We start from the raw sequence: 15,570 nt of genomic DNA, 5'->3' as shown, positions 1-15,570 counted from the left end.
ATAGACAATTCAGTGTTGAGGAATAAACAAATAAGTTTAGTGAAATTTAAATCCTTTGTTGCTGACACACTATAAAGCTCTGGGCATTGTATCAACTTCCTGCCTTGATTCCCTCTTTGCTAATAGAAGTAATAAGAGTCAGGTTAATTTGCATATCACAAAAATGCTGGGATTTTACCATTTTTTGCAAAGGCTTGAATATTCATGACATTTTAATAAATGAAGCAATGTTAGTATTTTTTTGTTCTAGGAACAAGAGATTAATTCCCTTTATCGCTAATTGTAGATTTAACATTACAATTGCTTGAAACATAACTGTACAGTTTTCCAATGTTCTTTTAATAAATAAGATTGTATGGATTTTTTTTTTTAAAGTCTCTCATATAAAAGGGGGAATATGCTGCTAACTTTTCAACCCAATCTGCTGCTTCTCATCTTGACAGCACGTGACAATAAAGCTGCAGCGCAGAACTGACCCCCCCTTCCATCTTCTTCACTTAGTCTGAAAACCGTAAAAGGAGTGATCCTAAAGTAGAATTTCACCAGCTCACAAAATCAATAATTGAGCTTACGACCCATAATGCAAGAAAGCGCATTTTTACCTATTTGGAAAAAAAATTCACATTTATTTACTGTCAAACAGGTGTTAAACTTTACATTGGATAGTAGTGATGGGCTCATTATTAACAGGTTTACACAAAGGAATTTGGAGGAAAAGAGCAAAAAAAGAAAAAAGAAGGAAAAAGAAAAGAAAAACCTGAAACAATGTACATTTAATTAGCTCTTTTATCATAAAATAAATTAATTACTAGATATAGGCAGAAGGAATATGGAAGAGTAATATTTATGTTTTCTCTTAGCCGAAAAAAGGGCAGGCACCTTTCATTCACTAGTCAACCTTACCTTCTGCCTTCTCCAAAGAAAAGAACAAAAGGGAACAGAATTTATAGCTAGTGGGTGATTGTTCTTTTCTAACCAAGTTTGTGCAAGGCCTGGCATAAATTGGCATCTAAGAGATTTCTTCCCATAAAATATCTTCTTTTGGCAATATCACGTTTAAGCCATAAGAATAATCATGTCAAAGCAGAACACTGTTTATAGTGAAAAAGAAGTAGAAAATGGGTAGAGTTTGCATTTTAAACATATTACGGCACTACGGAACCAAGTGTAAGAAGAAACAGCTTGTAGCATATGTGCAACCAAGAGCGTTTCACAATATTTTCTTCAAATCCTTTAAAATTATTTTAATGACAATTATATTTCTGTTTGGACACAAAGGTATTTATTTATTTTACCCTAGCAATAGAACAAAATATAATTTCTTTAGCCATTTTTTTTTTCATGAGAACATTGTACAGTTGAAGAAATATATGAAATAAGGCCTGTGGCTTGATTGCTAGTGGTTAGACATGTTTTCAACCCTTGCCTTAGTGGGAAAGATTTGTCATGAACAGCAAACTGGTGCAGAATCTCTCTCCTGCTTTTGCAAGTCTAGTCAGGAATAGTAAGGTACAATAAATTTGTCCCACAGGATTTTAGTGCCTACGTCTTGTATATAATACAATGCAGGCATACAAAAATGATGCAGCCATATTTACAAATTTCGTTCCCAAACTGCTGCTGTAAAATGGCTGGAACACTTTGCATGTATGTATGTGTGTGTGTTTATTTCACAATCTTTTTTTTTAAATGTCAGCAGCAAGATATCTTAAAATACCTTGATGGTATCTCTTTTTTCCCCCCTTTGTAACAAATAATTCTTTTAGTATACTCTGTGTATATACAAAGCTTTTTTGATTTATAAAAATTCACAGAACTGAAAGGTCCAGTCAACTCCTTTACATGGGAGAAACCACAGGGACAAGAGTAATAGTCACTTCAAGCAGATATGAGGGGGTCTGCATGTAGCCAATTAAGTCTGTCCATTTAATACTTGCATGTGGCCTTCAGAATTCCTTGGCTACGCTATTAAAGACTTGTCACTAGCTGCATTTGTCCTTCCCTAACGTCCCCTTCTGGAATACATCCTTCCTTGTTAATGGGAATGATATAGCCGTCACTATTCCCTCTGCTGATTTGATAGTACATCTGAAGCTGATGGCCAGCTCCAAGGTTTGGCATACTTTTGTAGTAAATGTCCTCGTTTTCGCTTCTCCGGGATGGAGAGAGATCTTCCTCGATGTCAGGACTGCTCTCAAGGTACGGAGAGTCTCTGAGGTTGGGCATGCTTGTATAAAGCGAGTCTCTGTTGGGCGATTGGAGGTGGTCTTCAACTTCAGCTGTCAACTGTGACACGTAACTATCGGTTCCTTCCATCTTCACTTTCTTCTGTGGTTGATACAGAAGAGAGTGAGTCCGTTGAGGAATCAAAGGGGCCTCAAGTTCCTTTTGGTGAAGCTCCAGGCCCGTATTATCACTGTGCATCAAAGACGATGCGTCAGCAACAATGGCGTCATCTTCACTACTGCTCCCGCCGATCACAGCTTTGATTGGTAATGTGCGCTCCAGGTTATGGTTCTTGTGGCTGCCTCGCAGGTTGTTGTGCACCAATTCTGAAATGATCATTTTTTCAAAGGCGGCATCATTCAGGCTTAGTCCACAGTCTACAACTTGCACACTGTCGTTATAGTCTCCATTGCGCAAAGAGTAGCTGTTGTTGAAATTACCATTTAGCGGTAGAGTATCCATGGCACTTGTATCCCTGGCATTGTTCAGTGAATGTCCTGCAACAGAGAAGGGACACCCACGGGTTACTGCTTACCCTGGAGCTAAAATTCTTATTCTAAGAAAATCTTTAATGTAGTTCAGGACAAAGTTGTACTTGGAAGTAGGACTTGGGACATGCCAGGGAGACTCCCAAGATAAAGAGCTACACACCGTATGGAAGAGAGAGAGAAAAAAATTACAAAGTAATATTGTTTTTCCTTGGAGCTTCAATGATATTTTCAATCAGAAATTTTTAAAACAAATGTTAACAGGTTTGAAGGTACCCAATTTAGGATTCAGTTCTACAATTCTTCCTACAAGGAAGAAGAAAGTGACTCCATGTCCTTGCATATGAATGCAAAGCAATACATTCATAAACATTCAGTGCATATAAGTACAACATGAAAAAATAAAATCAACATAATTTGTCCTAAACAACACTAAATAAAAGGGAGGGAAGGAGGGAGGGAGGGAAGGAAGGAAAGAAAAGGAATCAGGTCACATACAAAACAGAAGGTAAATGCATAACAGTAAACCCACATATTAAGCAAGCAGCTACTTTAATATAACATTTCTAACATTTCCTTGTGTCTGTGTGTTTCTTTAGCTGAAGATGGAAGAAACAAAAGAATGACCAAAAAATGGACAAATACAGAGACTTTATGTTAAGCACAGACAGCCCATCTCTCACACTGAAAGGGACCGAGGCCCACAAGCACCATCCAACACAGGAAAGACAGCAGGTGGAATGACTCACTTTGGACAACTCACATCATGTCTGTCTGCTCAGGCTATCTGGCCTAAGAGTAGCTGATATATAAAAGAAAGTAAAATGGTTTATTGTAACAAGATGAAGAATTACTGAGCGTCTCAGCAACTTAGTCAGAGCAAGGGTTCAGCAAATTAGATTACTTGCAATAACAGCTTTTTCCCACTTTAATGTGCTTTTTTTTTGGAGGAGAGAGGAAGGGTTGCACTTTATATTCTCTCTGCCAGGAATGGCCCCAGGCTTCAGAATGTCAAAATTTACCTGCAGCCCTGCAGTTTGCATCAGTCACAGTGACAGAACCGTATGAACCAGCATAAGTCTATTCAGAGTTAAGCCCACAGACACCATGGGCGTATGGAAATCAAAAGCAGAAATGTTTAGGGATTTCTCTAAACATGGGTCACAGAAATTAACCAAAGAAGAAATATTAGCTGTGGAATGGGAGATTATCAGTCAGAACCGATAACTTTCAACTGCTGAAGAAATGGAGAAATTGGATACATCTGCTGGAAAGATGACACAGAGTTTAAGAGAGAAAGAGAAGAGGAAAAAAAAAGAAGAAGAAAAGGAATTTTATGGTGAAATGTCCTTTTACTGGAGACAAAATTCATTTTTCTAGAGACACAAAGACATGTAAACTAAGACATCACAGTGCTTCCCAAACAAAGGAGATAAAAGAAAGTTCTTAAAGAAACTGAATGGCATGGATCATGGAAAGTTAGATGATTTGTTAGTGAACTGTTGGAAGAATTGCTTTTATTGTTCTAGAGCAGTGTCTGGAACTCTTAAGGAAGAATGGAGTACTGTTGTCTGAATGAAACTGACCACTGTGAAGCTGCTGCATTATATGCAAGGCTTGGAGCAGTTACAGAGAAATAAAAAGGCTGTGTGTGCATCTAAAAATGTTTCCAGGTTTATTTTCAGCCAGTACTTAAAGCTGCAGCTTAACCAAGAAAATTCAAAGTTGCTTCTATAAAGATAGAAACACTAGGTTGATGCCTCAGAGATTTTTGTCTCCCTTTGGTTATGGAATACTAATTGAGAAATAAAAAGCTGCAGCTAATCTTACATTGCATTGTTTTTGCCATTAATGTGTGCTGAATTAGTATAAAAGGTTACAACTCTTTGAAAAGCTGTAGGCTTTGATTAAACAAGTTTGGTAGGTGGGATAATTTCATATATATTTTGGATCTTTTTTTCTTTTTTCTTTGCAAAAGCTTTATCCATATGGAACATATGGCATTCATAAGAGAGAACCAATGCATGGGCCACATGCCGGTATTAATTTCCTCTATAAAAGAATTCTCTCTTAATAATCTAATTCTTCATACTCTATTAAATAAATATTGAAGCATATTTAATAATCCTTAAAGAATTTTCTGTGATATACTGCAGCGTTAAGCACACTCCAATGCACTTAAGCCAGTTTTAGAGAGGCAAGTTTAGATGCCCATGATCAGGTAATTCACTTGAAGTCTTTCCTAGCCTGTAGCAAGATTACTGTGGGAATGTAAAAATATTATGTCAATTATTAAGCATTTTGCTCAACAGTGCTCTGGTTTTAAGCAGCAAATTATTTCAGCATTGGATATCGTCAGTTACCAAAAGGGCTTGCTACAGACCTAGTGACTTTTTTGGGTTCTTCCAAAAAGCAGTACCCATGTACTGTTGAGTATGGAAATAATTAATTTGGAAATTGTGAACCACTTGCCCGCTGAGTCTACTTCATGACCGCTAGTTATGTTTTAATTGTGCCCATTAAAAATCATGCTGAAAAAATTTACATTTGATAGGCAAAGTTAAGTTTTACTCCCATACTTGTCTCTCTGTAGGTTGCTAGAGGAGAGCATAAGGAAAGTAAGAAAACACGAGAATGAACACAGAAACTGCAGTTCAGTTTAAAAATAAGGAAAATTGATATAACAGGTTTATACGTTTAGTTTTTTGTTTTAAAAAACATGTTATAAATGTTTAAGACAGGATTTCATTTACATTAAAAATGACTTATTAAACTAATAATAAAGGTGCATTATTTTATTTTTCAAGGACTCATTACTTAAACAAAACCCTATTGGCTGGTACAGTATAACAAAGATATACTCTGGAATCCTGATACCTCTGCCTTTTATAGTGAATTAATATCCCTACAACTGAATGATAGATCAGAGCAATGTCAAGTTAGGTGACAAATGCTCAGAGGACAGAAAACACAGCCTGTCCTAAGCATCTGAGATTAGATCCAGCAAGTAGGATGTATATTTCTCACAATTCTGCTTTTCTAAGACTAGCCACCATCTGATGACTTTCTTAAGGAAACAAAGCAAAAGACAACACAGCAAATCAAAGTGGCTCCTATAAAGCTGCACTATACTATAGTTGGCCTCTAAATGTGACTCCAGATGCAGTTTTCCACAGCATGACAGTGCACATGTCAAGATGCCTTTGTGTGAGTTTAATGGTCTAATCAACTCCATAAGCAGATGTTCTCAGCAAGCTTTTGATTCAATTTATATTTCATAGATGTGATACCTCTAAGTGATATATATCTTGAAGATGGGCTCTCGGAGCATGGGGTGTCAGTCCTGCAATAGTATATTAAGATTTATGCCACCTGTGTTAAAAACATGGAGGATTATTGGCAAATACTACTATGGCAAAGGATTAACACTATAATATAGTGCAGTTTTACAAGCCTGGCATTATCAGTAGCATTGGAAGGAAAAGAATTATAGAGGAAACTGTAGCTCCAACTACGTTAAAAGAAAAGCCTTGGAGCAAAACATACTTTAAAGCAAAATGCAAAATTAACATATCCCAAAGTGTGGGCACACCTGGTGAGTTAAACACGGGAGCTGAAGGGGCATTACATACAACAGTTTCAGCGAGCAATGTGTTATAAGGATTGTTAGTGCCGTGCGGTCGAAGAAGAGGGTTTGTTAGTAGGTAATTGCCAGTCACTCCTAAAGCAAAAGAAACAGAAAGAGAGACATCAGCTCTTTCATTTGAGGCTGACAGTTCCAGTAATGTGTGTTTTTTTTTAATTTCATCACAAGTCATGTATATCCCATCAAATTTAATTCAGCTGAACATTTCTGACTGTATTTGAACTATTAATTTGAAGGAAGAGAATGAAAATATAGTTAGGTTTCAGTAATTCACAGGTGCTGGCCAAATCCCCAAAGTAAACACCTGCTGAGAATGACATTTGCTAATTTATACAATTTATACAAAATTGCTGTTAACACATGGATAGCAATTAAATACAGAGACCAATGTCCTATTTCAAGAAGTTACAACTTAATGCCTGTAACTTTAACTGTGGATAGGCACCAGACTAGATACATCAAAAATTTGTTAATTGAGAGCAATAGGCAATTCTCTGATAGCAACAGCCAAGGTTTATCACTCGCGTAGTTTAAAACAAAGTTAAAGTAAGCAACGGCAAGCTGTAAGATGCCTATTCCATTCTAAGCAAGGAACACATGCTGAAGGAGCAGCAGAAAGAGAGGTCGAAGGTAAATCATTCATATATTTCTACATGTCAAATGGGCTTCATGCTGCACTATTGGTGAGGATTTGTAAAGTCAATTATCTTTCAAGTTATCTCTTCTCTCTCTGTAAAAAGAATCTTCAATGAACACAATGAAAGCTCATACAAAAGCTCTTTCTGCAATTTCAGTCCTAATGCATCAACACTTTTCAATAAGCTTCTAATGAAGCAGCCACACACAGCATTACTTGCTAAGAACTCAGCATGTGAAACATCACACTGATTTTGGGTCTGTTACATTAATATAGTTGTCAGAACAGATATGAAGACTCTGCTGCTTTGTAGACATGCAAATAAAAATTACGTTGAAAGCGCCTTTTGACTGAGCAATCTGAAAGTAGATAGGGGAGCCTGATATTGACCCAAGATGAGACACAGAGCAGCCCAAAAATGCATATACAAAATTTAAATTGATTAGGTTCTCATTGTGGCAATAGAAGAAGATATTACATTTTAAATATTAATGTTCTTATCACTACTAAAAATATTATTACTCTAGGTAGCAAAAATCCTGGAGTTTTGGGAATTGCTGTACTGTCAGCTTACGTTAATCTTATTTGCAATTTTATTTAATTTATTTGATTTTTTTCCCGTCCACAGTGTGAGGTTTACTCTAAATATTAGCAAAGGCAATCCAAATCCTTTTGTCACTATACTACTTATCATAAAATTGTTATTATAATAACTATGCAGTATAGTTCCAGTTGAATTACATAATTGGCTATAGTTCTTTGATACCCACTTCGATATACTGTTTCCAGTATACTCACCAGATATAGTCATACTTCAGTTCTGAGTATGACACTTTTTCCATTGTAAACTAAGAATCTGGCCCCCATTCTCCTTAAAGTTACAGAGCCCATTTCATTGGCATGTTCTCAGAGAGTAATGAAAATTTCAGATTTGCATTATCTTTTAAACTGTGCCTAACCAACCAGGTAGCATCAGAGGTGCAAAAATAGTTGAAGTCAAATTACAGTTGCACTTGCATACTAAGCCATAGCTTGTTTTAACCATGGTGAGTTGAATAAATCTGAGTTAATGTAGTGCATCAAACCATGGTTTATAAGTGAAATGGAGGGTTAGTGTAACAAACATTATAGCCTGTCTGTGAATCATGACTATGAAGTGCAGATTAATATATCTAATTAGCTTTTTCCCCCTTTTATAAAAATGATAAAAAGAAGCTTTACAGATAGTCCTCAATTTACAGTAAGCTTAACAATTCTTCAAACTTATAATGGACCTATCAAAAGCTACTAAGACCTGATTTCAAAGTTATGAAAAGACATTAACCCCCCCCCCCTGATAGTCACATGAATTTATTTTGGGTACATAGCAACTGGTCCACCTTTATAGCTGTGCTCAATATCCTGTGTCAAATTGACACTCTCTCTCTCTCTCTCTCTCTCTCTCTCTCTCTCTTAAAACACTGATACAAAAATTAAAAACAATTAAAAAGAATTAAATTTAATCCCTGAAAAAATATAAAAACCCCAATTAAAAACTCTCAGCCTGGGCCGGGGAGCTCGAAGAGCCAGGTCTTCAGGTCCCGGAGAAATGAACAAAGGTCGGGGGCAGTCCTAAGCTCCACGGGCAGCTGGTTCCAGAGGGCAGGCACACCCACAGAGAAGGCCCTCCCCCTGGGTGTTACCCGCCGGCAATCTTTAACCGGCGGCACCCTGAGAAGGCCCTCCCTGTGGGAGCGCACTGGACGAAGGGAACTTGATGCCGGCAGCAGGTGTTCCCTCAGATATCCCGGACCCAAGCCATTAAGGGCTTTATAGGTCATCACCAGCACCTTGAATCTCACCCGGAGGGCAACCGGAAGCCAATGCAGCTCGAGGAGTAGAGGTGTATTTATATACAGTGGGGCAAAAATGTATTTAGTCAGCCACCAATTGTGCAAGTTCTCCCACTTAAAAAGATGAGAGAGGCCTGTAATTTTCATCATAGGTATGCCTCAACTATGAGAGACAAAATGGGGGGAAAGAATCCAGGAAATCACATTGTAGGATTTCTAATGAATTAATTTGTACATTCCTTGGTAAAATAAGTATTTGGTCACCTACAAACAAGCAAGATTTCTGGCTCTCACAGACCTGTAACTTCTTCGTTAAGAGGCTCCTCTGTCCTCCACTCATTACCTGTATGTATGGCACCTGGTTGAACTTGTTATCAGTATAAAAGACACCAGTCCACAACCTCAAACAGTCACACTCCAAACTCCACTATGGCCAAGATCAAAGAGCTGTCGAGGGACACCAGAAACAAAATTGTAGACCTGCACCATGCTGGGAAGACTGAATTTGCAATAGGCAAGCAGCTTGGTGTGAAGAAATCAACTGTGGGAGCAATTATTAGAAAATGGAAGACATACAAGACCACTGATAATCTCCCTCATTCTGGGGCTCCACGCAAGATCTCACCCCATGGGGTCAAAATGATCACAAGAACGGTGAGCAAAAATCCCAGAACCACACGGGGGGACCTAGTGAATGACCTGCAGAGAGCTGGGACCAAAGTAACAAAGGCTACCATCAGTAACACACTACGCCGCCAGGGACTCAAATCCTGCAGTGCCAGACGTGTCCCCCTGCTTAAGCCAGTACATGTCCGGGCCCGTCTAAAGTTTGCTAGAGAGCATTTGGATGATCCAGAACAGGATTGGGAGAATGTCATATGGTCAGATGAAACCAAAGTAGAACTTTTTGGTAAAAACTCAACTCGTCGTGTTTGGAGGAGAAAGAATGCTGAGTTGCATCCAAAGAACACCATACCTACTGTGAAGCATAGGGGTGGAAACATCATGCTTTGGGGCTGTTTTTCTGCAAAGGGACCAGGACGACTGATCCGTGTAAAGGAAAGAATGAATGGGGCCATGTATTGTGAGATTTTGAGTGAAAACCTCCTTCCATCAGCAAGGGCATTGAAGATGAAACGTGGCTGGGTCTTTCAGCATGGCAATGATCCCAAACACACCGCCTGGGCAATGAAGGAGTGGCTTCGTAAGAAGCATTTCAAGGTCCTGGAGTGGCCTAGTCAGTCTCCAGATCTCAACCCCACAGAAAACCTTTGGAGGGAGTTGAAAGTCCGTGTTGCCCAGCAACAGTCCCAAAACATCACTGCTCTAGAGGAGATCTGCATGGAGGAATGGGCCAAAATACCAGCAACAGTGTGTGCAAACCTTGTGAAGACTTACAGAAAACGTTTGACCTCTGTCATTGCCAACAAAGGGTATATAACAAAGTATTGAGATGAACTTTTGTTATTGACCAAATATTTATTTTCCATATTTTGCAAATAAATTCGTTAGAAATCCTACAATGTGATTTCCTGGATTCTTTCCCCCCATTTTGTCTCTCATAGTTGAGGTATACCTATGATGAAAATTACAGGCCTCTCTCATCTTTTTAAGTGGGAGAACTTGCACAATTGGTGGCTGACTAAATACTTTTTTGCCCCACTGTATATATATATATATATATATATATATATATAAGAATATGCCTTGCTAATTAACTCTTTCTTTCCTGTTTTGGCCTAACTCCCTTTTGCATATAAAAAGGGTATGACTGACTGATGAGAACATAAGAAGTTCGAAATGATCATTTCAGCCTCCCTAAAAAATTCTTTATTAGCAATTTGAATAATTTACACAAATAATGAGCTGTCATAAGTTGTGACTATATCCTGTGGATAGCCTTGAGTTAGGCCAAAACAGGAAAGAAAGAGTTAATTAGCAAGGCATATTCAAATGACTTGACAAATATTTAAAACATATATCTCCCTTGCTTCCTAGTTAATAGAGAAAGAACCTGTGGCTCAGGAAGTTAAAGCAACTGCCTAATATATAATCAGCCCAGGTTCGAATCTCAGATAAAAAGGGTATGACTGACTGATGAGAACATAAGAAGTTCGAAATGATCATTTCAGCCTCCCTAAAAAATTCTTTATTAGCAATATGAATAATTTACACACACACACACACACACACACACACACACACACACACACACACAGACACACAAAGCATCCATTGGGTAAAATGGCTCTCCTTAATGACCAGTGCATTTGCTTAATGCCTGCTTCAAAAATAGAAAATGAATGAATGAATAAATAAATAAATAGAGATATAAAAAAGGTAAAATTGGCCCAGTCACATGGTGTTACCTGCTTAACATCTACAACGGCTTACACTGTAATTCCAGGCTCAATTAGTCATAAATCAAGGACTATCTGTAACACCTTCAGTTGACAATAAATCATTTCACTTTACAATATTTCTTTTCAGGGAGAAAGATAAAGAATCCCTGACTCCCTCGCATTCTTCTATTATATAGCTTGTCTTTTAATATAGAGTATTTTTATGTTTCTCGTTCCTGATTTTTCTCCCCCCTTCCATTTCCAGTTCACAGTTGTGGCAAGAAAGGAAAGCCAACAAAAAAAAAAGGTATAGCCTAGACTGAAAATAACATATCCTTTGTAGAGAATGGAAGGGAGCCTTAGACAACGATTGGGTTCAGATCAGAGAAAAAAAATATATTGCAGTGTCTTTATTCTGACAAAAAACCAGTGGTTAATTCCTGAAATTTATACATGTTAAGTTGCGTGGTATTACAGCTATGCATAAAGGATCAGTTCATCACTGGAACATTTCACTTTCCCTAAAATGTTCAGTTTGGCTCATTTGGGGGCTGGATCACATCCAGAACTCCATTAACTACTTCCTGTTCTGGAAGATACGCTTGCAGAAATATACAAACCACTTTTAGAATGCTCAGACCGACCAGTTCTGGTGGGGGGGAACAGAACACTGCAAAGAAAGATCACTCCCTTTTGCACATAATTGCTTGGCACTGCATTACAATTAGACACAAAAAACACAAAGCACAGGCTTTGGTGAAGGGAGATTCATATTTCCTACCAAGGATAATGTACACATTACAGCAAGGGCAAACAATGATGTATGAAGCTGCAAAGAACTAGAAATCCCTTGTAGGATATATCAATACCTCACATAAGCTTGAACCCAGGAGTTAGGTTTTTACTGTACACAATATTGATGAACATTGAGTAGATTATTAAACCCGATTGTATTTTGTACATTATTATGTAGAAATTCAGGAACGGCTTTTATTATCTTATATATATATATATATATATATATATATATATATATATATATATATATATATATATATATATATATATATATATATATGATCATATGTGTTTGTTGCAGCTACAATAATTAATATGGGCATCTAGAGCAAAGCACAATGATGCCAAAATGATGACACATGCATCATGACGTCTTGATTGTGCAAATATTTAATGATGTCATGATGCAGGTTGCATTATGTTATGATGCACACATCCTCATTTCCTTCTCTTTCTCTCTCAAGAGGACACTTGTGCTTCTTAATCACTTCATCAGGGAATATCTATCTAAAAATATTTGCTTTCTGTATACAAATCTCTCTCAAGACAATGAAGAAACATTTGCAAGTGTGGGGAATGTTGTTATGGAAACCAATTCTTGCTAAATCAAAATATGAATGATCCTCTTTTGGACTGAAAGAATCTACAAGCAAATGGCAACTTTTTAAACCAATCCAGCTTGTGATTTCTTTGGGAATAGATACTTAGCTTAAAATAGTCATGCTATTTACTATGCAATGTTCCTGTAATGCTGACCACAATTGTGCATTTATTTTGTAAAACTGAAGTGCATAATAATTGCAATCACCCAATCATTGTCATGGCAGAATTAGACCTGGGCACTGAAAGTTATCCAGTGCTTTTCTGAATGTTCAATTGACAAGAAGACCCCCTCTTCTCATCCACTGGGTTTTGAAGAAGTGATCTTGCCAATTTTGAATGAGCATTTTAAGGCTTTAAATTTGCAACAAAACATTGTGCTTAAATAAAATCCCATTGTGGCTATTTCCAGATGGCACTTTAGTATTGTTTAGTACTGTATGTCTACGTGAACAGGACTAAAAACAAATAAATATTACATCTGAGTTAAAGTCATAAAGGTTTAACCCAATATCTAAAAAGCAAGATAAGGTTTTCCCTCCTTCTCTGGGATTGTTATGTGGCAGGCAAATGCTCCAAATTCTAAACATGATCAGAACTATCCTGGAAGGAAAATGAATTTTCAGCTGCCTTTTATAGCGAGCTGATGCTAATTTGATTTTACAGGCAAACTGTGTATGGTAATCTAATGCATTTAAAATTTTACTGTGCTGGTAGTTCTGTTTCAGTTTTAGAATATATAGGTTAGCAAAGTTTTAAAATTATATTCTTGCTCTTAGGTTAAATTATTGATGAGACTTATTTAAATGAGCTTTCTATGAACGCGAATGTCAACTTTCATCCTAAGTAAAGAGATGAAGGAACTGAGTTTTAAATGTATTCAAGACAAATAGTCTGAGTTACAGGTGTTTTTTTTTAAAACAGTCTTCCGCATATGTGTCTGTTTTCACTCAAATGCTGAGATCTTTAGCTTATAATAACTTCCCAGAGCACATCTGTTTATTTGGTTTAATTACTGCAATCTAATACCTTGACATTTTTATTTAAGAAATACCATTAGAAAAAGTAGAGTGAAATCTATCAAATAACTGACCTTGATTAAGGGTTGAAGTGCTATTGATATCACCTGAGATAAAAGAAGATTCAGATTGCTTTCTCACAGTATCATTCCACATTCTTCTTATTCGGCTCTGTTAAATATAAAGAAAATCAGGTGGAACTGTCACATCTCAAATGGCTGCAGAAGACCACTACTGCTACTTTATTGCTAGCCCCAATCATCTCATGTGATCTCTTATGTAAGCCCTTTTCTTGAACACAATAGTATTCACTTCCAAGTCAATGTGTTCCAAACTATGCTGTTAATTTTCTTTTGCGTAGTTAAGTGTTATGCATATTATTAAAATCAGGCTGCTGAAAAAGAGTCAGGAGTTATACTGGATATGTTATGTGCTCGGCTTCAAACTGAAGGCAAATGAAGTTTTGGTGCCTTTTAGGTGGTGTTAATTAAGCGTGTGGCATTTTATTTTCTCTCCAGGTTGACCAAGGGATGCTGACAGAAGAATTAACAAACTTGTGGTCCAGTCAAGTTCCGCTAATCTCCTCACAGGTTTGTTGTGGTGGGGAGGACAGGAGGAGGGAATATTAGGCATGTTTGCCACCTTCAATTATGTATGAAAATAATAACGGCAGAATAAAAGACCTAAACAAATTTGAGGCCTGAGATGTTTGTGTAATTTATGTGTTTTATTAAAGTTTTTCTAATCCATGTCAGGATTACTTTCCAATACTTCCACAGCAGCTGAGCTCTAGTATGAAGGAAAGTTAAGGAGTTAAATATTTGTGAAGCTTCAATTATGTTTAAATTGAAGAAGTTATAATTCATCAGTACTTTCAAAAGAAGAGACTGGATACAGAAACATACACCCATACACAGAGACAAGACACATACAGAAAAGAGAGAGAAAATGCAGTGGCCTAGTCCCATTCTCAGTTCATCTCCCTGGAAAAAAATGTAATATAAAAATCTGGGGGGGAAATATAATGTAATATAAACATGAGGGCCTTATTCACGGAAATAATTTTGTTTAAACAGAAATTTATCACTAGTTATAGGTGCCCTTGTGGGTCATTCGGTTCTATTTAAACACAACAACCACAGGTTTTTTTTTAAAGCAGATAAAAAGATCCTGGAAAAATTGACTGTATACGTATGCAAAAGGCTGTATACCATTTTGCTTATGCACTCCAAACATTTTCTTCAAACATAATCAGAAGTCAAACCCCACAAATGCATGACAAACATTATTTCAAACAGTGAGGTCTTGTTTGTATTTGACAACTGCATACATTCAAAAGTGCAGGTGATACCCAATATGCAGCAGTTCATCATGCAGTTGATTTTTCAGTTTTGCTAACAATGCCTTTATTTTATATACAAAAATGTTTTTGAAATATGTATCTAAAAATCCATCAGGAAACATTTTCTGAAACTTTTCTTTACAAGTTTTGCATCTGATTTGCTTTATGATCTTTGTAAAACTTTATTTTATAAAGTTGCATTCAGTCATTTTCTAATCAGAGAATGATTCTTTAAATCTATCTGTGGATGGGCCTACTAATCAGTGAAGGATTTAAAACTACCCCCACAAATTCCAAACTTTCAGAAATGTTTGAATTGGCATACAATTTGTATGTGTATGTATGTATGTGTATCGAAAGACTGTCAACAGGGCTGTTATAATGAGAATACAATTAGTGCATCTAAACAGAACATATCTCAATAGGCTGTTTGATAACCAAAATTAATTAAAAGATGCTATCATTAGAAATACTGTCAAAATGTTTGTTACCTGGGTGCCAGAGGAATACCGGGCACTTGTTCGTGTTGTTGATGCTTTTACTGAACTGTGTGGACTCTCTGTGGGCAATCCACCACAGCAGTATGAATGTCTGAAGCACTTGCCATACTCCTTGCGTACCTATATGTGAATAACAAGGA

The 15,570-nt window shown here is 37.0% G+C and overlaps 1 protein-coding gene across 11 annotated transcripts in view; it reads right to left on the bottom strand.

Moving 5' to 3' along the window:
• Positions 1–309: 309 nt before the first annotated feature.
• ADGRL2 (adhesion G protein-coupled receptor L2) overlaps positions 310–15,570 on the bottom strand; it is a 218,356-nt gene continuing 203,095 nt past the window's right edge. For 5 of the 11 annotated variants that reach the window (XM_081324142.1, XM_081324140.1, XM_081324144.1 and 2 more), the window contains 4 exons: positions 15,422–15,550; positions 13,663–13,759; positions 6,307–6,435; positions 310–2,723 (listed from right to left, as the gene is read on the bottom strand). In XM_081324142.1, coding sequence (XP_081180268.1) covers positions 1,969–2,723; positions 6,307–6,435; positions 13,663–13,759; positions 15,422–15,550 — 1,110 coding nt within the window. In that variant the 3' untranslated portion in view covers positions 310–1,968. Of the gene's footprint in view, positions 2,724–6,004; positions 6,087–6,306; positions 6,436–13,662; positions 13,760–15,421; positions 15,551–15,570 lie in introns of all 11 variants that reach the window. The other 6 variants (XM_081324146.1, XM_081324147.1, XM_081324149.1 and 3 more) reach the window with 3 other exon arrangements.

The sequence above is a fragment of the Vipera berus genome, assembly GCF_964194415.1.
Source record: "Vipera berus genome assembly, chromosome: 3".
Lineage (NCBI taxonomy): Eukaryota > Metazoa > Chordata > Lepidosauria > Squamata > Viperidae > Vipera > Vipera berus.
This window is presented reverse-complemented; position numbering and strand designations above follow the sequence as displayed.